The 26404-nt window shown below is 34.9% G+C and overlaps 1 protein-coding gene across 1 annotated transcript in view; it reads right to left on the bottom strand.

Moving 5' to 3' along the window:
* DGKI (diacylglycerol kinase iota) overlaps positions 1–26404 on the bottom strand; it is a 538644-nt gene that overhangs the window by 184212 nt on the left and 328028 nt on the right. Inside the window, 2 exon segments of the mRNA XM_037836080.1 lie at positions 13016–13078; positions 18319–18518. Of these exon segments, the coding sequence (XP_037692008.1) occupies positions 13016–13078; positions 18319–18518 (263 nt within the window).

Here is a 26404-nt window from a genome sequence, read left to right as displayed (position 1 = left end):
AATGGCCTGAAGAATTTTTAGGCTATTCTGATTAGAGAGAGGACCCTTAATCACCATCTCCAGTGCAATCAGTGGTACTTGAAGCAATGCGATATAATAGGAAAATGTTGGTCCAAAACCTGCTGTATGGCTTTCAATCTCATGTGCACAAAAAGAAAGATGTATTTTTAACTATAGGCTTCAACTTCTACGTATCAAACAAAAGAGAAATCTTACACGCATTTGCTATTTAAAGTGCTAAAGAATCTTCAGTTGGGTTTGTAAGCACAAATTGTGATATCCTGATTTTATTTGCAACTGATAAAGCAGTTGACTTTATTTACTGGAAAATAGTTTGGAGAAAATGTGGGGATTTCTCTAGTTTAAAAACTGTCTTTTCACAGAATAAAAAAATCTGTGGCCTTACATGTAGCATGAAGGACACTGAAATTAGGTTTAAGATTATTGGTATATTTGCTCACCTTCATGAACCTTAAGCACTTAGGTTAAGCAAGTGGTAGTATATGAGTGAACATCTATGTGTAACATTAAAACAATATTTTTACAAAAAAAAAAAGTTAACTAAATGTAATTTTAAGCTATTTTATGCTTATTTCATCTATCCACAGAAAAAGTAAAGAATTTAGAACTTTTTGTAAGTAAAAATAACTAAAGCAGTAGAAAAAGTTCAAGAAGCAATAATGAAGGGAAAATAAATATAGCTACCTACAAATTAAGGTGGAGAAACATCATGGCCCCAAGTAGGTTGATACAGGAAGGAACTCATGAACTAAAAGGTTGAAAAGCTACTCTGCAAATTGTGTGGGAGTAGGACTGCCTTCCAAGGAAATAGGCTCCGTAAGGAGAAAATTAAACATTTTGCTTGATATCAAGGAAATAAAAAGCAAGTATTGGCCTGACATCAATTAGCATTACATAAGAAATATTTGTTTAAGTGAGTTCAGCTTTCTATATAAAACATTTTATAAAATATTACATACACTTTTTCAGTATCAGGGCTTCAGGGAAAGAATATTTGAAAAATCCTTTTTCTCCTTAATTAATGGGTGATTAATAGTGTATCTTGCTATGTTTTAAACTGTTTTTTTTTTTTTCTCCAGGCTAACATTTGCTTGCCAAAGTGTGGAATACTCAGTAGTGAGCTACATTTGGCTCTGGAGAAAGATATGGCCTCACTACTCTCTTATTTATCAACCTACAGCTGGTGAAAATATTATCTCCACTTGTAATACAGATGTGTTTCCACTGCCTTGTTTATCTTCATCAGAGATCCAAGAAACAAGAACTGGAGAGTTCTCTGAACCTGATTCTCCTTTCCAACGCAGCCAATTCAGCCCTTTGGGTAGAAACTTTTAATCACCCTTTTCTAATTTCTGATACAATAGTTAAGGGATTTTATGAACTCTTTCTTTTTTTTTTTTTTTTTTTTTTAACCACTCTTCTTATCTGTATAAAGAGAATGGTCAGAATAAAGATACATTTCTATAACAGAACTTGTAAAACTCATATGATAGTTACATAAATACAACAATCACCAATCAATAAAAATAACTTGTAAAGTTTGAAAATAGATTAGAAAAGGAAGTTTCTTAAGACATGCTTTTAGTGGTAGATTAATAAATTACTTAGATGATGAAGAAGAAACACAAAACAACCAGTTAAATATTTTTGATGCTACCAATACTAGCAGGAAAATAATGAAGGACAAAGAAAATAATGGTTTCTGTTGAGAATGTCATAACAGAATGTGAAAATAATCGAAGGTACTTTTGCCTGTCCATTTTGTCCTCCCCTTTCACTTGCCACACTAAAGCAGATCAAGACTCTCTCAAGATCAGTATCCTTATTTATTCATTAGCCAAGGACCTTAACTTCAAGGAAATATATAACTGCTGTACTTTACCTGGCCAACGTAACACCATCAGACCAAAAGATCTACCTATGTCCCAATGAGAAGGCAAGGCATCTCCCTTGAAAGTAGTAGGGTCTGAATGATTAATAATAATAATGATGATAATAATAATAAATTCAACTGCAGGTCTCTGTAATATAAAGCTGAAAAACTGGCCTTTTTGTTCCATTTGTACTGCTTCTAATGCCACTTTCATTTTAGTCAAATATTTTAACTACAACTTTGGAACTTGTTTATTTTAAAATTTTCATTTTCCAACACAGACTGTGATGGTAACTTCTGAGGCTTAATTAAATCTAGCATCAACAAGTATTTTCTTTTAGGTTTTTCAAATGTACTCTCTTTTCATTTCATGTACATTGTTTCAGGGTGTTTTGACAGACCAGGAAAAAATTGCATTAGTATAATTATTTGAAACTCTGCTACAAATGAAATGCACATTGCCGTTCATTACCACCTTTGCAAAGTAATCCAAAATAAACACACTCTTGGAACACAAAAAACAAAGGTCTAAATTTCTTTGTTATTGACATGTTCTTCTTACTCTATGTCAGAAGATAGTAACAGTTATTAGTGTAACAATGAAATAAAAACTGCAATGTTTTTTTCTCCCTGAAGGCAGTAAGTCCACTAATAACACTGTAGTTGCACTGCTCTATCAAAAGATATGAATTTGTTTTTTTTCCTCTGGGTGGAGAGTCTATTTTTAAATAAATATTTCATTCACAAAGACTAGTGGAATCACCCATTTCCTTTTATATTCTGAATATAGCTTTTTTTATAACAATGCTTTAGGAATTTAGATCTGAACAAAAATTCATCTTGTTCAACTGTCTTATTTTACATTAAATGTATCTGGGGACAAAGACATCAACAGCCTCTCTATAAATAAAATGAATCTGCTATAAATAAAAGGGTAATGTCTTTCAAAAAAGATTTCCAAAATTAAACTATTAATATAAGTAACTTACATAAAAATCAAACTTCACAGTGGGTGACAGGAAAAAAAAACAAACAAACAGAATTCCATGAAATTTACCCATTATGATTCCTACTGAAAGGGTTGTACATTTTGAGAACACATTTTTTTTAAACCTACAACTAGTTTTTTAAGGACATACATGATAGAAGACTGGGATTTCCAAAACATCAAGTTGACTTGGAAATCTATGCTGGATTGATGTCAAGGTATCTAGAATGATATAAAACTACTGTATTTATTGGACTAATGCTATTTCTAAGGTCAGATACTTTGGTTCTTAAGAGAAACACTCACGAACTTCCCCCCTTCCTTTTCCATGTCCACCCACACAAGCCTTCCTGCAAACTCTCCCACCTTACCCCTGATCTGACTCCCCTGATGGCTCCTTAAGCCCTGCAACCTCATGCCAACAAAAGCCTGCAGAAAATATTCACTTCATTTTTGGAGTGACCTTTTGCTATAAGAGAAGTGCTGACTTGTAGACTGTTTCCACACCTACGCAGACATGAATAATTCATTTTAAAAAATAAATTTTAAAAGCAGTAAGATACAATTTTAAATTCTGAGGGAACACTAAATGTATTATGCCTTTACATAACCGTACTAATGCTGAAGCCAGTGTTTACCTTTGCTAATAGAAGAGCAGAGGAGCGATCCCTCCACTGTAAATGCAGGCATGACCCTTCTTGACCAGCCTGTTTCACAGAATGAATAGCATTGCTAACAATTCTAAAAGATTGTCCAAATTCCTCAGCTGTATTAGAACTTACTTTTAACTAGGCTTTGTAATTTTGACATTTTTCTTATAACGCTCGAACTGCAAACCTGCAACACCAAAGATTTGAATCACGCAAAATTGAAAGTCTAAGTTATTATTCATTTCTAATTTTTTTTAAAAAAGGGGATAAGTTTATATGTTATGATTTGATTAAAATATTTATTTATGTAGAAATAAACACCCACAAATACATATAGATATATACTCATAGGTATACGACAAGAAAGTCGTATAGGCAGTAGAGTTCAAAGCCTTAAATACTGACCTCAAAGCAGATAATCTTGGGCTATAATCTTAATTGTATCACTTAATAGCATATGACCTCAGTCAAGTTTCCTAATATTTCTTATTCTCAGTCTTTTCATCTATGAAATGGAAATAATAGCAATTGTTACCACATATTTATTAGGGTGCTAAATTTGATCACAATGCAAGGTACTAAGTACAGTCTCTGGCACATAGTACCTCTAGGGCTAAACCTCACAATCCAGCTGGCTTCTTGCTGCCAGATGTGTGAAACATTATTCAAGTTCACCAAAGCGATGCAGGGCCTGCCCTCCCCACTGAGGGTAAAGGATGGCCCCATGATGACCACGGCAAATCTTGCTTACTTCATTTCTTAGATCCCTTTCAGGGAAATATGTCATATAAGCCTAGGGGCATGCCTAATACTTCAGTATAACCGCACTTCAGAGCTGACAGGAATCCCAGGGACCAGTTGCATATGTTTCCTATATATGAAAAAATTGAAATGCAAGGAGGTTAATAAAAGGTCAGTGCCACACAAGGTGATGCAGGGCTCCCCTGGACACTCAAAACAGGATGTTGTACGGAGGTGCTACAGAATAAGCAGGAAGACACCCAGTCAGACCTGTGGTCAGCTCCTGCTGCCTCTTGGCCTTCCTTCACTTCCTTCACTAGGCTTCTCTGGCTTTCTCAGCAGGAATGGAAAGCCCAGGCAGAGTGAGGAAACACTTAGGGGAGCTCTCAGGGAGCATTATGCAAACCGCACCTGAAGCCTAGTTTGCAAACAAGCACGAGATGAAATCCTAATAGCCTTTATTTTCTTTAATTTGGAATTTTCAATTTGGTATATCTGTTTTATGAAACAAGCAGAGAGGAGAGGATTAAGAAGAGAACAGCATGAAATTATAATTAAAGGTATAATTAAAGGTCAAGAAATTTTGTGCATAGTGGGAAGTGAAATCACTAGTAAAATAACTCAGAAAATGTGGAGAAAGGGAAGAAAGGAAGAGGAGAAGCTGCTGCTTTCTTTGCTTTGAGGTTTAAAGGGAAAATATCTTTTGCTCTCCAGGAATCCTGAAGCTAACTCTTATGTTCCACTATCTGACCCTGAGATTTAGCAAATGGCATTTCTTTCAATTCTGTGGACATAGGAATTTGCATTTGGGATTAACTATTTTCCTCAATATTATTTAAATTCTACCCTCTTTTAAAAAATTCCCATTTGTTGCTGTCTTTTTTTACTTTATAAAAATAATGCATGTACATTGAAACTAAATATAAAATATAAGCCAATAAAAATAATCTATAATCCTAGATCTATAATCTTGTATAATCATCTGGGATACAATATTATAGAGGTATAACAGTAGAAACAAAAGTTTTAACAACAAACCTAATCACAATTTTTTGAGGGCTTAGTTCCCTCTGGTATCCTCAATATTGGTTTTGAGGTCCCAAAACTACAACCCAAAAATTATAACTCACAAATCAGAATCTGGATAGACATTTGTCCCGACATGAAACAAACTTCTGGAGGCTCAGTGTGGCCTGGGAGTGCTATTCATCCTAAGGTTCTCAGGAAGGTTGTGAATTAACTAACAGCTTAATTCATTCTGAGATAGACCATGCCCGGATCATCTCAACTACTTCAGAGATAAACCTAGTTCATCAAGACATACATGCAAATTTCTATCTTAGCAATGTTTTTGGTACTCTTTGATAGAGTACAGAGTATGGTAGAACAGAGTTTTTAGAGAAGAAAAAAGGAAAAGTTGAAGGGTTTTGAATATAGCAGATCAAATCTTATTAAAGGGCCAGTATTAAAATAAACATACTTTTTTTTAGCATATAAACAAATTCAAGAAAATTTTAGAACAAAAGCTTTGATGTGACTAGGTGGAAAGAAAAATTACAGAATTCTAAAGTGCACGCCATAAGACCTAGTTTAGTCCCTAGGTCAAGGGAATGCAAATGTTAAACAGATGTAAACACCTACGATAAATTTACTTTTTTTTTTTTAAATCATGGAGCTTGAAGAGTCTCATCTCTGTCTTGGTAGTTTTTCAACAATAAAATACATAAGCTCAGCTTAAAACAGAATCATTACAAAAATAGACATATCAAACACATGTCTCTTAGTGTAACCCCCTTTTCCTTGGAATGAAAATCAATTTCCTTTCATCCTTTACTAAAGAGTCTTCATTTATTGAAAGCAATTTTAGAATGCTGAATCATATTTAGGTTGTGGTCAAATATGAAAATCCATACTTTTTTTCATGGATCCTTGTGACTAACTCTGCCTTCCCCAAAGTAACAATCAAGCCCACACAATTTAGCATTGGGAAACATAATATTTATGTTTAAATTTCAACAGTTGCACAAGATGGCACATTATATTTAACAAAATGTTGGTTGTAGTTCAAAATATACTGATCTCTTTGTAGAGCAGCATTGCTGTTTGGCTAAATCACAACCTGAGTAACTGCAGTGGATAAGAAGGGGATACAGAATGATATTTCTCTGCTTAAGAAATAAGTAGAGAATTTCTGGTTCTGAGTAAGATGGAGTAAGTACAGAATACTCTTTCTCCCCCTCAGATAATAAATGACAGTAGCAAATTGGGGAATAAGAACAGAACTTAAAATACCATTGAACTGGTGGTATTCTTTCCCCCTCCAATAAACTCCAGACTGGACTCGAGGCAGCAAAAAGCCTAGAAGTGGAAAATGGGCACAGACAGAGAGCGATCCAGGAGAAGCTCTCTCTCTCTGGCTTAAGGAACAGGAAAGGAGACTCTGGATGCTCAGAGAAATTTGGAGAAATGCTCCCATTTCTCTTTGCATTTTTAGTTTGTTCTCTCATGCCCCAGGCCTCAAAGCTCTCCCTCAGCCCTCTTCCCCTCCCTCCCCGCCCCCACCCCCTCCTTAAACAACATATCATGGACTTCAAGAACTAAACTAAGGACAAACTACCAGGTCCCATACCAGCAACTTGGTGGTGCACACACCAGAGAGAATGAGTAACACTGCAAAGACTTTGAAAATGGAACTAATATTGTAACTACCACCCTTAGAAGATTAGTCAAAACTTGTGGCCTGAGATCAACTGAATCAATGGCCTACTAAAACAAATCAAGAATTAAACTTCCTTTTTCAGAAATTGGAAGAAGAAGAGTAAAATAAACCCAAAGCAAGCAAAAGGAAGGAAATAATAAAGATAACAGCAGAAATCAATGGCACTTCAAACAGAAAAATAATAGAGAAAATTAATGAAACCAAAAGCTCATATTCCAAAAAGATTGATGAAGTAGATAATGTGAATAGTCCTATAACTATTAAAGGAATTGGAATTTGTAGTTAAAGGTCTTTGGAAAAAGAAATTGCTAGACTCAGACGATTTCATTGGCAGATTCTAACAAACATTTAAAAAAACTAATAACTCTGATTATCCCTGATCTCTTCCAGAAAATAAAACAGAGAGGACACATTCTAAATCATTTTATGATGTCAGCATTAACCAGGCAAATATGGTCAAGAAAAGGATATCACAGGACAATATCCCTAATGGCCACAGAAGAAAGTCTTCAGTGAAACATTAGCAAATGAAATCCAGCAATATATAAAAAAATATACCATGATTGGAGTGCAGTCTATTCCAAGAATGTAAAGCTGGTTCAATATTTGAAAATCATCAATCACTGTAATTCACCATACTACATCCTGAAGAAGAAAAAGCACACCATCACATCAACTGATGCAGAAAGAAGCATTTAACAAAATTCAACATTCAGGCATGATTCAAAAAAACACTAAACTAGGAATAGAAGATAATTTTCTTACTCTGATAAAGGACATCAACACAAATTCTACAACTAACAATCTTATTTAACGGTGAAAGTCAGATTGATTTCCCTCTAAGATCAGAAACAAGGCAAAGATGTCTACCTTCACCATTCCTATTTAACTTCATATTGGTAATACCAGCCAGTGAAATAAGGCAAAAAAAGAAATAAAAGATGTACAGATTGGAAAGAAAGAAATATAACTATCCTCATTCACAAATAACATGATTGACTATGTAGAAAATTCTAAGGAAACTACCAAACTCCTAGAATGAATACATGAGTTTAGTAAGGTCACAGAATACCAATCCAACACATAAAAATTAAACTGTATTTCTCTATATTAGCAATGAACAACTGGAAATTAACATTTAAAAAAAAATACCATATACAATAGCTCCAAAAATTAGAATACGTGGTGTAAGTCAAACAAAACATGTACAAAATTTGTATGCTGAAACTACAAAAAAATGAGGGAAAATAAATAAATAAATGGAGAGACATTTGGCATTCATGAATTGGAAGTCTCAAAGTAGTAAATATGTCAATATTCCCCACATTGACCAATAAATTCAATGAAATTCTAGTCAAAATCCCAGTAGGATTTTTGTAGATATAGGTAAGTTGATTCAAAATTTACATGGAAAGACAAAGGAATTTGAATAACCAAGATGATTTTGGAACTGAACAATGAAGTTACACGAATAACACAACTCAGATTTTAAGACTTACTATAGAGATAAAATAATCAAGAGAATATGTTACTGGCTAAGAGACAAATGCATAAATAAATAGAACAGAAGAAAGAACCCAGAAATAGATCCATATACATATGGCCAATTGACTTTTTCTAAAGTTATAAAAGCAATTCAGTGGAAAACAGTAGTCTTTTCAATAAATTTTGTTAGAACAATTGGACATACACATGCAAAAAAAATGAACTTCTACCTAAGCCTCATATCTTATACAAAAATTAACTCAAAACAGATCACAGACCTAAATATAAAATGCAAAACTATAAAAATTTTAGAAGAAAGCAAGAAAGAAAATATTTACTCCCTGGGATTAGACAGACTTCTTAGACATGACACAAGAAGCATGGCTTTATGAAGAAAAAAACAACGATAATTTGAACTTTGTTAAAAGTTAAAACTTTTAAGAGAATGAAAAAATATATATAAGGAGAAAATATTTGTAAATCACATATCTCACAAAGGACTTAGATCCAGAATATATGAAATTCCCCCAAAACTCAATAGGAAGAAAACAAACACCATATACCAAAAAATGGACCAAAGAATTGAACAGATGCTTCACCAAAAAATATCTAATGGATGGCAAATAAGTACATGAAAAGAGGTTCAAATCATTAGCCAGTAGGGAAAGACACACTAAAACTATGATGTAATATAGTACATCCCTAGTAGAATGATTACAATTTTAAAATAACGACAATATCAAAAGGTGGAAGGGATGTAGAAGAACTGAAACCCTCATATATTGCTAGAAGGAATGAAAAATGGTACATTCACTCCAGAAAACAGCTTGTTAATTTTTTATGAAGTTAAATACAGACTTACCATATAACCCCACATCCCATTTCTAGGTGCTTAACCTAGAGAAATGAAAACTTCTATTTACACAAACCTGCTCATCAATGTGTACAACAGTTTTGTTTATAATCACTCCAAACTTGAAATAATCCAGATATTCTTCAATGGGTGACTGGGTAAACAACCTGTGGAACATCCACATGATAGAATACGCAGCAATAAAAAGGAATAAACTATTGATATATGCAAAATATGGGTAAATCTCAAAGACATGTTGAGTCAAAGAAGCCAGCTGAAAAAGGGACATATATTATTCCATTTATGTGACGTTCTCTGAAATACAAAACTATTGTGATCAGTAGATGCCAGATGTAGGGATGGTGATGTGACTAAAAATAGATAGATTGTAAGAGAGCTTTTTGAGGTGATGGAACTATTCTGTATCTTGACTAGAGTTGTAGTTCTATGAATCTATACATGTGCTGAAACTCATAGAACTCATGGAAACATAAAACAAAAAAGTCAATTTTACTCTATGTTAATTTAAAATACCAAAATAAAAACAAATATAATAAAAACTCAATAAAAAAGCCATTCAGACTTTGGAAGTACAACCAGAACCTTGAGTCAGATCCTTGTCACACTGCACCGTAATTGTATTGTGGGCCAAATAATTGCATCTGTTACCGCTGTGTCAGATTCTCCAGGACAGGGACATTCCCTTTCTGATCTCTGTCTCCCCAGTGCCCCACAGTGCCTGGTGTCTAGAGTAGGCATTAAATATTGTTTACTGAAAGATGAATGAAAAAAATGAAAGAATTTGGTTTAAGTGGTTCACATCATTCCATTTTGATGTGGAAGAGCAAGAGGGAAATGGAACCCTAATGAGAGATAGCTACTAAAGATCAAAAGGGTTCTAGAATGGGGTTGTTGTTTTTTTTAAAGTTTCATTTTGCAATTTCATATTTTTTTGCATTAGTAAATAGCAACTGGCAGTTGGAACATTTTGCATGAATACTCATGATTTCTGATATGCAGCATATGTATGTGGCCTTTAATGAGGATTTTACTATGAAGTCAATTATAAAGATTACTTGAAGCATTTCTCTAATAATTCATTATGCTACACTGCACAAGACTTATGGCTAAATATTCCATTTCCACTGCTTTTCCTATTGAATGAGGCCACTAAATACACTGGATTAAAATTCAGCAATTCATATTGGCCATATATGATCAAAAACTAAAACATTAGGATTCCATTTGGCTTAAAGCTGAAAATTCGCAGGTGCTCAGACATTAATATGTTGTGATTCCTAAAATACATGCAGGACATTGTCAATGTCATGACCAAAAAAGAAAAACAAAAAAGTCAATGGAAAACCAAAGAAAAAGAAGGATTATGGCAAGCTGCTTCAGGAAACAACATTTGTGTCAGGAACTACAGACAGGGAGGCTCCTCCCAAAGGAAAGATGATCTGTATAGAAAAAGTTGTTCTGAGGACAGAATGGCTAATCAGAGAGCTAAGAAAATCAGATAATCTCAATTCAGGATGCTTGGCTCCCGACTTTTATGAGGACCAAAGCAATGTTAACATGATTTTTAAACATTATGGAAAATAGCAAATAACAACTTGACAGTTGGTCAAAGCAAAGTTACCATTACTAAAATATAAAAAGAGACAGTACTCATTTTGTGCTTAGACTTTTCCCTGTGTTCCCTGCTCTGTTTGATAATATTTAGTATCTACTTTTAAAATAATACCAGATTTAATAAATGTGTATTACATAAATATTTTCTCAGTTAAATGTATATAATACCTATAACATGAATCATTTAATATGATATACAAAATGTTTTCAGATTAATATTCCAGTTTTAAAGTGACCACATCTAAGTTCCCTTTCTGCTACATGCTTCTGAAACAAATACGGTAATTTATCTGACTATATCACCTACTTCTGGAATAAGAAATAAATAGTCACCTTCAAGATACACAACCAAAGCTTAAACATCACCAAAACTTAAATGTGATAGAAACATCACATGCATTTTTATCAACACTCTCAATTATTTGATCTTGATCTATCAGTGGAGCTGCTGAAAATAATGATCACTGAGAGCCATTCTTGAACTTAAATTTATTGAACTGGCCTTAAGAAGAATGAAGAATTTATCCCCAACAATATTCTCCAGATTAGAACTTAAATGTTTTTTCTTATTGTTTCTTTGACCATTCAATTTTAAGATCCATAAGGGTAGGAATTATTCCTGTTGGACTCATACCTAGATAACCCAGCACAAAACTCAGCGTCTGACATGCAGAAAAAACAAAATATTTTTTAATAAGCAATAATTTTTGAATAAACACACAAATAAAGGATTATACAACTAGAATAATATACTTGAACTTTAAAAATTAATTTGGCCTATCACTATATTTTAGATATTGCTCAGTTTTATTTAGACATTTATTCTTTCATGCATTCATTCTACCAACCAACCAGTGTAAAAATTTGTTTGCTTTCAGAATACTTTGTGTCAAGATCTGTGAACTGGGCTGGGAACACAAAGTTGTATAAGAGGATATTGAAAGTGAATGCTCTCAAATAACTTAAATATAGTGTAGGGCACAGACAGAAAACAAATTAATGTAGTTAAATATCAGATTAAATTTTAAGAAGTATAATTGGTACATTAATAGTGAACTCCAATGAGGATGTAATTAATTCTGTCAGCAGGGAAGAATTCATTGAGAAAGTGTTGATCAATCAACTGGACCCTGGGAAATACATAGTATTCTGATACATGAGAGGAGGCAGATTGTAAATTTTTAAGAGCTGAACTCTGGAGTCAGACTCCCTGAGTTTAATTCCCAATCTACCTCTTATTAACTGTGTGACCCTGGGCAAGTTACTTAACCTCTCTGTGCCCCAGATTCCTTGTGTATAGAATAGGGATAATGTTGGGAGATAAAATTAGTTAATGTATGTAAAGCACCTATAATGGTACCTGAACCATAATAAACATGAGATAAGTATATGTAAGATGGAGGGAAAAGAAGAAAGACATTACAGACAGGAACAACAGAATAAGAAAACTCTGAAGTGAAATGCTAAAAATCACCTTCTTTTAGTTCATTTCTTTCACCAGAAAAATAAAGTTTTAAGTATAAAATTACTAAATATGCATAAAAATACATTTTGCTAACTCAATGACAGTTTTGGGTCATTGATCTTTTATTACAACTTTTTTTTTATTTCAACCCAGAAAAATGCACATATGCAGGTACAGACACTCAAAACTCCACACATAATTTTGGGGGCCCATCCATTAATCAAGGACATCAGGCTCTTCCTCAAAGTCATCCTTGAGCATAAGCAATGGAATGGTATAATGGTATTACAAATTTTCCATACAAAGGGTTAGTATGGAATTTTATACAACTTCCCTGTCCCCCTGCAACTATGGGTCTGAAAGTATTTAATCGAACAATTAAACTGTTAATTTTCTGAAGACTGAGACACATAGAACACAAAGAATTTCACAGCTCCACCTCAAATCAAGGGGGAAATTAAGCCATTACGCAGCTCCCTTGTCTGTGTGGTAGACCTGTGAAGGCAAAGGATGCAGATAGTCTAACCCTAAGGAGGAGTTGAGACTGAAGGAGGAAATGTAAAAACTAAACGGAATTGTACTCACATGGTGAAGGAGCCGGGGGGAGCAGACACTCTCCGCAGGTCCGCAGTTTGCACCTGATGAATACTAGAGGCAGCAGGGAATGAGCAGCGAAGACAGAGTCAGCACAACAGCGTGGACAGACAAGGAACAAGCCAGAAGAGAGAAAGAGAGACACACAAAATTTAAACAGAAATTGAATGAGTGCTTCACCGAACAGTGAACGAAAAGAAAAGGAAAATAAAGCCAGCCACGGAAATAGTCCAAAAAGCAGGTGGTAGCGACGAAGCCAACAGGACACACGGAAGGGGCTGGCTCTAGGCAGGCCACAGGCTGGCACAGGAAGCGGGCGTGGAGCGAGTGCGGCAGGTGCGCTGACTCCGGGCAGGACTGAGACCGGAAGTTGATGGGGGCAGAGAGGGTTGGCGTTCAGGGATGATCATCAGGTTCCTCTCTTGCCCTGGGTCATTTAGGACACCCACAAAGAAGCAGCACACACACGCACACTAGAGAGTGGTAGGCTGGCACAGGAAACTCATCTCTGAGGAGACTGAAGGTAAATTTAATCCTTTAACATAGCCCTCCTGGTTCCTGGGCTTTGGAAGGGTACCCGTGGCAAAAGACAACCATCACGGAACAAACTAGATGGAGCTCCTTGACTCTACAAAAACTTTAACTTTCTTCCTTTAAACAACAAAGGCTTTTTAAGAACTCTGAAAGCCATACTAAGAAAGCCTAAATTCATCACTGAGTTCTTGGTAGACAATATGAAACCATAGACCTCTCCCTTTTCTCCCTTCTGTTGTAAAGGACAGAGTCCTCGGTAGCTGTTAGGAAACACTAAATTTAGATTGTAGGAAGCTAAAATGTTCCCATCGCTTTTGCATAATTATTCTCTCTGTTTTCTTGCACCACATGAAAAGTTCCACTGTAAATGCAATAGATACAGCTTTCACTGATCCCTCTGTTCTCCTAAGCGGGTAAACACTCACATAACACCACCCAGTTAACTCCAGCTCAGGCTGTGTCTATCCTTATTATCTTCAAAGAACTATCAGTTACCGCCAATAATACTCAGCAGCCCAGGGTGATGGTATCCAGTTGTCCAAATCAAAGTTTGCCAACAAGAAAGCTTGCATTGGATAGATAATACTGTATCTTTCACAAGGCAACCTTAATTGTTAGTGAACTCAGGGTAACTGTTATTCTAAGACCCCTGTGGTAGTTAAGTTTCTGATCTCCTTCAAATTGAGAACATAATCAAATTTATTTGCTTGTTATGTTGATAGCATATGAATATGAACCTAGATAAATATCCTCTATTATTTTTTGGGCAGAAGACATTTACTAGAGTTCACATTCCTAGTAGAACCATATGCTCCTTACCAATGGAAAGCTACTGAACACAATGGGGCCTGTTCTCTTTGTTTGCTTATAGTAACTGCAAATGGAATTGATTGGTCAGGACTTTTTATTAATTATTTTTCCTTTTTGCATAAATGAAGGTCTACTGGCATCATAAAGACCTAATATTTAACTGTTTCTCATGGGAATTCCTTGTAGCTATCAATGTGAACTGTTCCTGAAACATTTTCTATGTTATTTTTATATTAATGAAATTTTAAAATGTTTTGGTGGATTTATCTTATTTTAGATATAATTTCTGAGAAACATAACAGGCAGCATTATAGATATGATTCATGTGTGAGTCACTTATTCATCAACATGTAACCATGAGTCTCAGACATTATGACAGTCACTGGAGAGCCTAAGAGGAAATCCCCAGGGCCTCCCACAAAGCAGAGAAGAGAGTCATGTGAACCAGTGACTTGACATTTGGTGTGATGGAGGTACTCCAGAGCATTGTAGAAGTCCTGAGAGGTGTATCTAATGGCTGGAAGTAGATATAAAAGGATTCTTAGGGAAGGTGGCATCTTGAACTCTGAGTGAGAATTAGCCAGATGAAAAGGTGGTGAGGAGGGCACTTCAAGAAAAGCTTCAGAAGTGCAAAAGCATGGTGATGTAAGAGTTGGGCTTCTCTTCCAGGAATAACAAGTATCTGTGGAGTACAGTGAGAAGAAGATGAAGAAAGCAAAGATCAAAAAGGTCTAAATATGCTTTACATTTTTAGAAAGATCATTCTCACTTGAATATAAGAAAAGATAGATTTTGTGAAAGGCAGAAACATTGGTAGCAGGGAAATGAATTATGAACATATTTTGGTAATGCTGCTGAGAGCTAACATGAATTTGAACTAAGACCAAATTACTAGCAGAGGGGATAGAGGGTGTGAGAATTAAAGATTTGGGAAATAAACATAAGGTAGATTTCAAAGAACTTGGTAGCTAGCCTATAAGATGTGTAAACATGGAGGGGTCTGAGGTGACTCCAGGGGCGAAGGACATGCTGAATGAGTAGAATGTCAGTCCCATTCATACAAAATGTGAAAGTAAAAGGCTCAGTGGATGTGAAGGAGGAAAAGGAAGACTGGAGTTGAGCATGTAATTTCAGGTTGCTATGAGATATACAAGTAAAGATGTCAATTAAGATATTTGGATATGATTGCTCAGTTTTTAGGAAAAAAGCCTGGGCCAAAGACAGAGCTTCATTAGTTTATTAGCTGTAAGTGAACACTGCAGGTGTAAGTACAATCTCCCAGAGAAATATTCACAGTGACTATGTTGTGTGAAAGGAGAATATTCCTTAAGATGAAATAAAAAGCTATTCCCTTCTGATGGGGAAAACACAGCTATGCATGGGTTTTTAAACTAAAATTCTACAGACGTGTTAAACCAGTTCTTTATCCTCCTTAGTGAGCAAGAGAAAAGAGTAGCAAATGAAACAGAAAAAATAGTCTGTCTTGGCAAAAAGGAAGAAAAGAAGTAGGAAGGAAGGAGGGAAGAAACAAAGGAGGGAAGGATGGAAGGAAGGAAAGATAAAAAAGAAATGTCATTCAATATCTCTTTCTGCTTTGGTGGAATAAAGAGCTTCACATACATACCCATGGTTGAATCAGAGAAAAGCTCAGAGGACTCAGAAGGTTGAAGAAAGTATGTCGAAAAATCTAAAGGCCAACTTGCCCTTAAACTTGGAACACCATCTGAAGAAGTCAGATTTCAAAACAAGATGAAATCATGAAATAGAAAAAACAAATCTGTTCACAGATGGTGAATAAATGCTCAATGGGTGAGAGGAGTTAAGGTTTAGTGAGGAAGTATTATATGGCATTGTTTCTTTTGAAAATGTGTTCTCTACTGATTTTCTAAAACTATTGTGTTGAATGACAACTTTTCATAAGTAGTAATAAAGATCTGTGTTATTTTAGAAGTTTTATAGTGTACTTTATAAAAATGAAAAGCATACTCTTCTTGCCATTTCACATAGGTCTTTCGTATGGACTGAAGCTGCTCTGATGGAGGCACCACTGCCCCCTGGTGGGGAAAAAACTGTTTTTTGGGTTTTTTTTTTTTTGTTTTTTTTTTTGAGTTAAGGTTGCTTCTTCAATATCTACACAGCTAAACCTATCAAGTCACATCATATGTCACGTGCCATAAGCACAAAAACAAAGCATGTTTTCATATGTGAATAAAGTCCAAAAGGATGCTTAACCATATGGTTAGTAAGCTAATACAAATTATTCCTCAACTCAAGGACAAGAGCTATTTCAAACTAAACATCTGAGAAGAATTTCATGTCTGATAAGACAATTAATTATAAAAGCACCAAGCATGAGACTGTGAGCTCTTTGCCCAGATTACAGCTCTATTAAAGTTTCTTAACAAGCTATCTGCAAGTGACCTCAAAATAACATGAGCTACAGTACAAGTTCAGGGATGTATTTTTCTTATTAGTCCAGCAATTTTTCCCAAAACAATAATTCATGAGTTAATTCTAACATGTCTAGAGGGAAGTTGGTGAACCATACACAATTGCTGACATCCCATCTTTTATTTTATTTTTTTAAATTATAAACATGGCATTTGTATATTTAATCTAGTAGAAGGTAAAGGCAGGGGAAAAAGAAAGTATCAGGAATGAGCTGGGAGTTTTACAAGCTGCAAAATGTAAGCAAAACAAGAAATACAACTAAACAAATCCTCCAGATAATGACTTAGGAAAGTGCCAGGGTGGTCTGGAGTTACTCTGGGAAAGAGGGAAGCAGAAGAGAGAAAGGATCTTTCACCCCAGCTTCAGACTTAGAAATGGATGCCAAAAACTGAAACACTTTGAGAGCACTGTCTAATGCTATTCCTCAACATATGCCACAACAGAAGGAGAGGTGAAATAAGGTTTTGGCAGTGAGATATGGCACCTGTATCATTGGTTTATTCCAGGCACTTCTGTAGATCGTTACACTGACTCAATAAGTACAAGGCAAAGCAAGCCCTTGTTCCACAGGCACCGCCAGGAAGCCAGCCATTCAGTACAAGTAGGTAACCATGCATCCCAGGCCACAAACAGATAGAGCTCCTTTAAGGGTCTCTCCCTGTGACACAAGAATGACCCAAAGCTGAGCCCAAAAATGGCCTTATTCTGAGTCATATTAGTCATAAGATGCCAAAAATATCCATCTTTCTCCAATTCCCAACAGATATTTTGATCACTCATGGGATAAGGACAAAGGTAACCCTATAAAATGAATATGAACTCTAAACATCTAGGCATTATCACCTTATTTTAAAATGCTTTTTCTAAGAAACAAAAGAGTCCAGGAGGGACCACTTCTGTTTAGGGGCAGAATTAGTGGGTCAGATTAAGTTTAAATAGTAGAAAGCCACCTAGAAAGGGAAAACCGAGTTGAAACACAGAGTACACAGGACCCCGAAATGGGGCATCAGGAAAGGGACAAATAACTAACATGCAGAAGGGGACACAATGTGGAAAGAGGCAAGCCAAAACCCAGCTCTTCCAACCTCCTGTATTTGGAGATATCACCACTCATCAAGTGACCTGGGTAAAGGCAGGCTAATAACATGCCTCTTCAAAACAAAACAAGGACACATTTATCTAAACACATTTTAGGGACCCTAGAGATACTTGCAATGAGTTCCTACTAGTCCCTGTAAATATATTCTCAAGTGGGCAGGGAAGAAGAACCATCTGCCTAGCATAGAATAATAATTTCTAAAAGAAGGGTATGCTAACTGCATAATACACGAAAAGAAAAAATACATATATATATGTTCCCATGAGAAAGACCATTAAACTGCTGAGTTGCCTGGACTTTTCTCCTGGGGACACAGTGAGGTCCCCAGACCATGCACATGCTGTGTGCTCTCCTCCCCAAGCTTTTTATGTTAACAAAGGTAGGCAAGGAGCAGACTCACTCATTGAGTAAAGGCATGGATGTTCTCCTCTTGCTCTTCTGTACCATGTTGGCTTGATTCCTCAAGGAGATCCGAATCATAGCAGGAGCCAACCTACAGGGCTCCCCATCCACTTGCATTGGGATGGATTTGTAAGTTAGAAGCATGACTTCCCGACACTGGTGCAGCCTTTCTCCATGCCCTCCAACTTGTAAGGCAGCCTATAAAAACAAGAGTCAATAGGAAGTAAAGAAAATCAGTTCTTAACTTAGGAAAGCTAGAAATCCCAACTCCATTTTATAAAATTAAAAGGCTTTGGTAAGCACATTCAAATTTGTCATCCATTAGTATAATAAGAAATTAGGAAAACCCTTTAATGTAAATAAACTAAAAGTTCAAAATTTTAGTAAGCTTTACCATAAACTCTCATTGGCAATCACTCTTTTATGTATTTTTGGTCTTGATTTAATCATGCCAGACTAACACAAGTTTTTCTTTGTATTTATCTATTCCCATGAAATAACCACTGTAAGTAGAACAAAAGTAATATAAAAGGGAAAAAGCACATAAAGTTTAAGACTGCTTCTAAATTATGTTTATCTATTTCTTAATATATCTATATGCTTGCTCAGCCTTGGCTAATTTTCAAATTCGAGCAGGCTTTTCCGTTTTACCTATTACTTCCCCAAGCTACTTCTAACCTACATAGATCAATGAAATGCAAGATAATATTAATTACTTCAATTAAAAATATTTCAGAAAGTAAAGCAACTTTGAGGATCAAAATCAAACATAGTAAAGAGCTCAACTCACCACAGCAGCCACAGAATGGAGATTCAAGTCAACATGAAAATTATTTTGTTAAGAAACACAAATTATTGTAACTTCCCTGCCTTAGTGTGTGTGTGTGTGTATACATATATGTATACACATGCATATATACACACATGCATACACACATGTATTTAATATCATTTACCTTCTTAGGGTTGAATGAAAATTTTACAATACTTTTTTTTGATGTATAACATATATAGAGTTGAATATACAAATTTTTTATGTAGCATGATAGATACTTTCTACAAACATATGTGAAACTACCATCCAGATTAAGATTCAGAAAATTTCCAGCAACCAAGAAGTTTCCTGCATGCTCCTTACCAATTTATTACACCCTCCCACCACCCAGGCAATAAGCATTATTCTGATTTCTATCACCATAAATTAGTTTTGCCTGATCTTGAACTTCATATAAAATAAATCATACAGAATATACTCTTTTGTGTCTGACCTTTTGTTCATTATTATGGCTGAATGATGCCAATATGTGTTTACCTGTTCTACGCTTGGTGAACATTTGGTTGTTTCCAGTTTTGAGTTATTTTTGGTACAAACTTTCTTGTGAATATCTTTTAGTGGATACATACTGTCTCAAGTATATACAAATGAGTAGAATTGCTGGATTTTAAGTTTTGGTGTATGTTTAGCTTTAGAAGACACTGCAAAATAGTTTTCTAAAAAGGTTATATTACATTTCAAATATCAATTATTTATAATGACGTAAACTTAAAGAACTTAGTTGAATACTAACTCCAGCTTAAAATCTAGAAGATTTATCTTTTACAGAAAGAAAAATATACAAACTATTATCTTGTTTCCCTATGTCTCATCCCTGTGAAGGGGAAAATAACTAATTTACTGATTTGTGAAGTCAAATTCCACTTAGTTGACAGCCAGATATTTCTATTTATTTGATTTATGAATTATTTTTACAATTGCATTAATTTAGACAACAGAAAACTTCTATCTCTAATTGCAAAAGAGAAAAGGAAAACCAAGGGACAAAAACAAAGGGAATATAGGAAACACTCTATATTTGATCTTGGGGCTGTATGCACTACTATATGATGACACTGTGAACCAGTAATTGTATACCTCGGATGGTTTCTATGCTGTGTGAATATATCTCGGTAAAATTGCACTTTAAAAAAGGAAGGGAAATACAGCATAAAAACTGAAGAAGAAAGAACCTATTATCATTATTAAACACTTTCTATATCACTAACACTCTGCCGTGTTCTTTACATATATTCTTATTCAATTAATAAGCAAACAAAAAAGCAGAAGAGACTGCAGTGATAATTTGCCAAGATTCTTATCAGACTATTTCCTATCCTCTACTATCCATTAAAGTTTTTCTGGCCATACTTAAATGATCTATTTAAATTACTCTATGGATTTGAGCCATTTTCCCATTTCTAGAACTTTCCCAATACATTCCCTTGACTTCAAGTATTTCTCAGCCCAACATTTACCTGATAGAACCATATCCTACCACTAAGAGGAATTACATTTTCTTCATTTTGTTCAGTCTTGATAAGCCTAGTGACAGATAAAAATGTAGAATCTACCAGGTAAGATGCTTATTCCCCTAGCTTAACACGACTGAAAATTGTTTAAATATTTTCCAGCCCTTTGGTGTAGGAGGTACTCTAGAGCACTGGTAAACCAGCTTATCAATCTCAAAAATAGAACAATAGCAAGTTGTATAAACAGGTAGCATTAAATAGCTGTCAGTGCCAGCCCCACTCACATTTCAGAATCAATTAAGATTATTTTACAGGCACACACAGGAACTAGCATAATTAGCTTTTCAGGGTAAAAACAGTTCTATCCTTGTTAGTACAGCCAAACAAAATTATTTTTGGAACAAATTAGGGTATAAATTTTTAAAATACTTATTAGAAATATCTTCATCACTCAGATTAGTTGAGACTAATCATCCTATGAGGCACAGATTCTAGTAGTACAAACATTCCCATGATTTGCTAGAAAGAATCATTTACTAATAATAATACATCAGTTTATTAATGACATTCAAATATATGTTCAACCTAGCATGTGCTACTATTGTGAAAATTTCAAGTATTGCCTTTCTAGTGGCATATGACTTGAGAGGAAAACAAAAATGACCCCTGAACTAAGTGTATCCATTGCCATTTATTGTTTTCTGGCTATAACAACTTTCCTTCACTCCACTGCTGGGGCTTGAGATTTTCTGTCTTTCCACACTCGACTACTCCCTGGAATATTTTTCTCCATCATCTTTCATACTTTGTCCTCCTTCTTACTACTCAAGTCCTTATTTTACCTGTAATCAGATGGAAAGGATGGACAATACTGAGGGGGGAGGGAAGAGAAAAAGGATAAACCCCCCTATCCTTCCCTCCTCACCATGGCTGCCAGCCCCTAACTCTCAACTTTATTCCTGTAACAAAATGCCCAAGGCAGAAATCAGTGATATGGAGAAAAAACCAAGGAGATAATCAACAATACTGACATCTGTTCTTGTTTTTTTTTGTTTGTTTGTTTGTTTTAAGACTAATAAAGTAGACAAACCTCTTGTAAGACTAAACAATTTTTTTAATTTTGTTTCATGAAAAGATAAACAAGAGGGATAGCTAAAGATATAATAAAGAGGTTTAAAAATCATACTAGAATATTATGAATATCTATATTGCAATACTTTGGAAACCTATTTAAATAAGGAGAAATTTCTGGAAAAATGTAACTTCCCAAATTTGGTATGGTAAGAAATAGAGAAATTGAATAAATTTAAACTACTTTTAAAACCAAAAGAGTTATCTAATGCATTCCTCATTCCACCTCCCACCCCCAAAAGTGCCAAACAGGCCAGATGTTTGTAAGTCCTATCCAACTTCTAAGAAAAAACTGTGTCTTTTAATATAAGTTTCTCTAGAAAATATTATGCTATGGCTTCTGAGATAAGAAAACCAGATAAGGGCAGTACAGGAAAACAAAATTTTAGTACCCCTGCTATGGATTGATTGGGAAGACACAGATTAAGTACCTAAGAACAATGCCTACAGTGAGGAGGTTGGGGGAGGAATTGGAATATTAAAAAAAAACAAAAGAAAAGAAGATCCTCAAAACCTGAAACCTATGACCCAGCAATTCCACTGCTAGATATATACTCATGCAAAATGAAAACATGCCCTTGCAGAAAAGTTTACACAATATTTATAGCAGCATAATTCATAATAGTCCCAAAGTGGGAACAACCCAAATGCCCATCAACTGACAAATGGATAAATAAAATGTGATATAGCCATACAATGAAAAATTATTCACCCATAAAAAGGAAAGAAATACTGATACTTGTTATATGATATAGATACAACATGGATGAACTTTGAAATCACTATGCTAAGTGACAGAAGTAAGACATAAAAGGCCATGTATTCTATGATTGCACTTACATGAAATGTCCAGAATAGGCAAATCCATAGAGACCAAAAGAGATTAGTGGTTGCCTAGGGCCAGAGGCAACAAGGAGATTGTGAAGTTATAGTTTAAAGGGTATGGAACTTGATGAAAATGTTATAAAACTTACTGTGGCAATGGTTGCCAACTCTGTGAATATATTAAAAATCTATTGAATTGTATACTTTGGTTGACTTGTATGGAATGTGAATTATATGTCAATAAAGCTGATAGATAGATAGATAGATAGACAGACAGACAGATGATGGATAGATTGATATAGGTTATAGATAGAGATAATAGATGATAGAGCTGTGTTCTAGTTTGCTAATGCTGCCAGAATGCAAAACACCAGAAATGGATTGGCTTTTATAAAGGGGGTTTATTTGGTTACACAGTTACAGTCTTAAGGCCATAAAGTATCCAAGGTAACATATCAGCAATCGGGTACCTTCACTGAAGAATGGCCAATGGCATCCAGAAAACCTCTGTTAGCTGGGAAGGCACATGGCTGGCGTCTGCTCCAAAGTTCTGGTTTCAAAACGGCTTTCTCCCAGGACATTCCTCTCTAGGCTGCAGTTCCTCAAAAATGTAACTCTTAGTTGCACTTGGGATATTTGTCCTCTCTCAGCTTCTCTGGAGCAAGAGTCTGCTTTCAATGGCTGTCTTCAAACTGTCTCTCATCTGCAGCTCCTGTGCTTTCTTCAAAATGTCCCTCTTGGCTGTAGCTCCTCTTCAAAATGTCACTCACAGCTGCACTTCAAAATGTCACTGACAGCTGCACTGAGTTCCCTCTGCCCATCAGCTAATTGATATGGTTCCACTGATCAAGGCCCACCCTGAATGGGTGTGGCCATGCCTCCATGGAAATATCTCATCAGAGTTATCACTTACAGTTGGGTGGGGTGCATTTCCATACAAACAACCTAATCCAAACGTTCCAACTTAATTCCCATTAATATGTCTGCCCAACAAGATTGCATCAAAGAATATGGCTTTTTCTGAGGTACCTAATACATTCAAACCAGCACAAGATGATAGATTGGTAGACAGGTAGGTAGATAGAGAAAAGGAAGGAAGGAAGGAAGGAAGGAAGGAAGGAAGTCAGCCAGCTCTGTTTTCTTCCATTTAAAAACTATAATGTTTCTATTTCTCTGCTTCCTTCCATTGCTTTTTTCCTGAATTTTCCAACATTTTAAACATTTATTTCATGCACTAAGGGATAATGTTGTGGCAAGTACTATTTTAAGGTGCTAGGCTTATCAGGATCAATAAGATACAATAGGTTTCCTACTTTAGAACTGAAAGACATATTTTCAATAACCTAGTCTAACTCTTAAGATGAGGGAAATGAGACTCAGAGAGATGAAAACAAGTATTCAGAAAGAACAAACATTTACTGTGTGAGGAAACTGTTACATGCCAAACACCAATACACATATTAAAAACTCTGCTCTCAATTGACCTTCAGGCAGTTCTGTAAAATGAAAAATATGAACACCTTTATTACAAAATTAAAAAAATACTAAGAAAAAAAAAAAACAGTGAGAAAAAGAGCTGGTATTCTGACTTAGCTCTTTGACCTAAACGTAAATTATTGTAGGAAATGAAGGACAACACCAACACATAAATGTGACTGCCTCTGCTATTATTTGCCTGTTCTCTTCCTCATTCTTCCCTTGCTCTGCTCTGTATCTCATGTGCTTGAACCCTGCAAACTACATTCCCCATGCTTCCTTGCTCAATAGGTTCTAGTTAGGGACAGCTCATAAGAAGCACTGGTATGAAATGAAGGATAGAAAGACAGGAGAAAGCAAGTGTTTTTCCTTCTCTAGCTTCTTTTAAGTAGCGTGTCTGACGGTGTTTTTCCCTCTCTAGCTTCTTCTAAGCAGCATGTCTGATAGTATGCTGCTATGGGCTATTCCGTCACTAGCATTTTATGATTTTAGATCATACTTATAATTCCATGTTCTCAAAGTCCACCTCATTCCATCTATAGTCCTCTTTTTACCTTAAGTATATGAGAAGTGGAGGGCCATAAAAGGAAAGAGCTTTATTTAAAAAGTTAAAACACCTCCCTTCTGATCATTTTTAAAAAAGCTAGCAATTTTCAACTGCACTGAGAAAGGCCATATTCTGGACCATAAAACAAGTTTCAGGAAAATTTAAAAAAACTGAAACCTTATATAGTATGTTCTACGACCACAAGAGACACAAAATAGAAATTAATATAAATTACATATCTATTAAAACTTCCAAAAATTTAGAAATTTTAAAACACACATTTCTAAGAAGTCAAAGAAAGAAAGTTGGAATATATTGTGAAAATACAAAATATTGTGGGATGCAATTAAAGCAGTGCTTAGAGTGAAATTCATAGCTTTAAACATTTAAATTAGAAAAGAAGAAATACTTATAATCAGTGATCTAAGATTCTACCTTAAGAATTTGAAAAGAGCAAGTGAAACCAAACATAAGGAGAAGGGAAATAAAAAAGAAAATGCTGGAAATTAGTTAAATAGAAATAGACAAACACTTGAGTAAATAACTAAACCAAAAGTTGGTTCTTTATAAAGGTTAATAAAATGGATTAACTCCTAGCAAGTCCAATGAAACAAAAAGAGACAATGACCAATAAGAGAAATTACTTATATCAGGAATGAAAGAGAAGACATCACCACCAATCCTAAAGATAGTGTGCCAATAACTTCAACTATTTAGATAAAACAGACAAATTTCTTCAAAATTTAATATAATAAAATTGCCTCAAAAAGAAATAGAAAATTGGAAAAGTTTTTTGTCTATCTTGCCTCAAAGAAATCTTAAAGTCAAATGGTTCACTGGGAAATTCTATGAACCATTTATGGAAAATATTATACAAAACCAACACAAATTCCTTCAGAAAATAGAACCAAATATGATTTCCTAATTCACTTTATGGGGCTAGCTTAACCTTAATATCAAAACTTGACAAAATTATTACAAGAAAAGAAAATTATAGACCAATATATTTCGTTAGCATAGTCACAAAAGTTCCTAACAAAGTATTAGCAAATTGTGCCCAATAATATAATAAAAAATATATCAAGGCCAAGAGGAGCTTATCCCAGAAATGGAAGGTTACTATAACATTAAAAAATCAATGAATGGAATTCACAATGCTAACAAAATAAAGCAGAAAAATCATACGTTACTTCTCTTCAACATCTTACTAAATGCCCTAGACAGCTCAATAAGGCAAGAAAAAGAAATAAAAAAGCATGTAAGGAAATAGAAAAACTGTTTTATTCACAAACAACATGATCGTGTATGTAGAAAAACATAGAAAATCCATAAAAAAATGAGAAATAAGTGAATTTAGCAAAATTGTAAGACAAGGAAAATATGTATAAATAAATAAATTTATACACACGGTTATATTTCTTTATTCTATAAATGAACAACTAAATGTGAAATTTAAAGCAATAATATTTAAAATAACTTCAAAAAACAAATAAATTTAGGAAAAAAAAATTTTTTTAAGGCATAAAAGGAGGTCTTGCCCTATCAAGATGATAGAGTGAGAAGCTTCAGGGCTCAGTCCCCACACAGAAGCATTGAATTACCAGCAACAATTGGCAGAGACTTCTTTTGCAAAGATCCAGAAAACAGTTAAAAGACTGCAGAAACAGGGTGAGTGCTGAATCAAGATTCAAGTTACTTAAAAGAGATAGGATCTCACAGTGTCCTGGCTGGCCCCTCCATCATCTCCTCACCAGATTAGCATGAAGCTAGCCTGCATTCACAGTGGGAATGCCTGGTCCCAGTTCTGGAGGGAGCAGAT

This window comes from Choloepus didactylus, chromosome 5 (assembly GCF_015220235.1).
Source record: "Choloepus didactylus isolate mChoDid1 chromosome 5, mChoDid1.pri, whole genome shotgun sequence".
Taxonomy (NCBI): Eukaryota; Metazoa; Chordata; class Mammalia; order Pilosa; family Megalonychidae; genus Choloepus; species Choloepus didactylus.
Note: the sequence above shows the minus strand (reverse complement) of the source record. Positions and strands in the feature narration are given on the sequence as shown.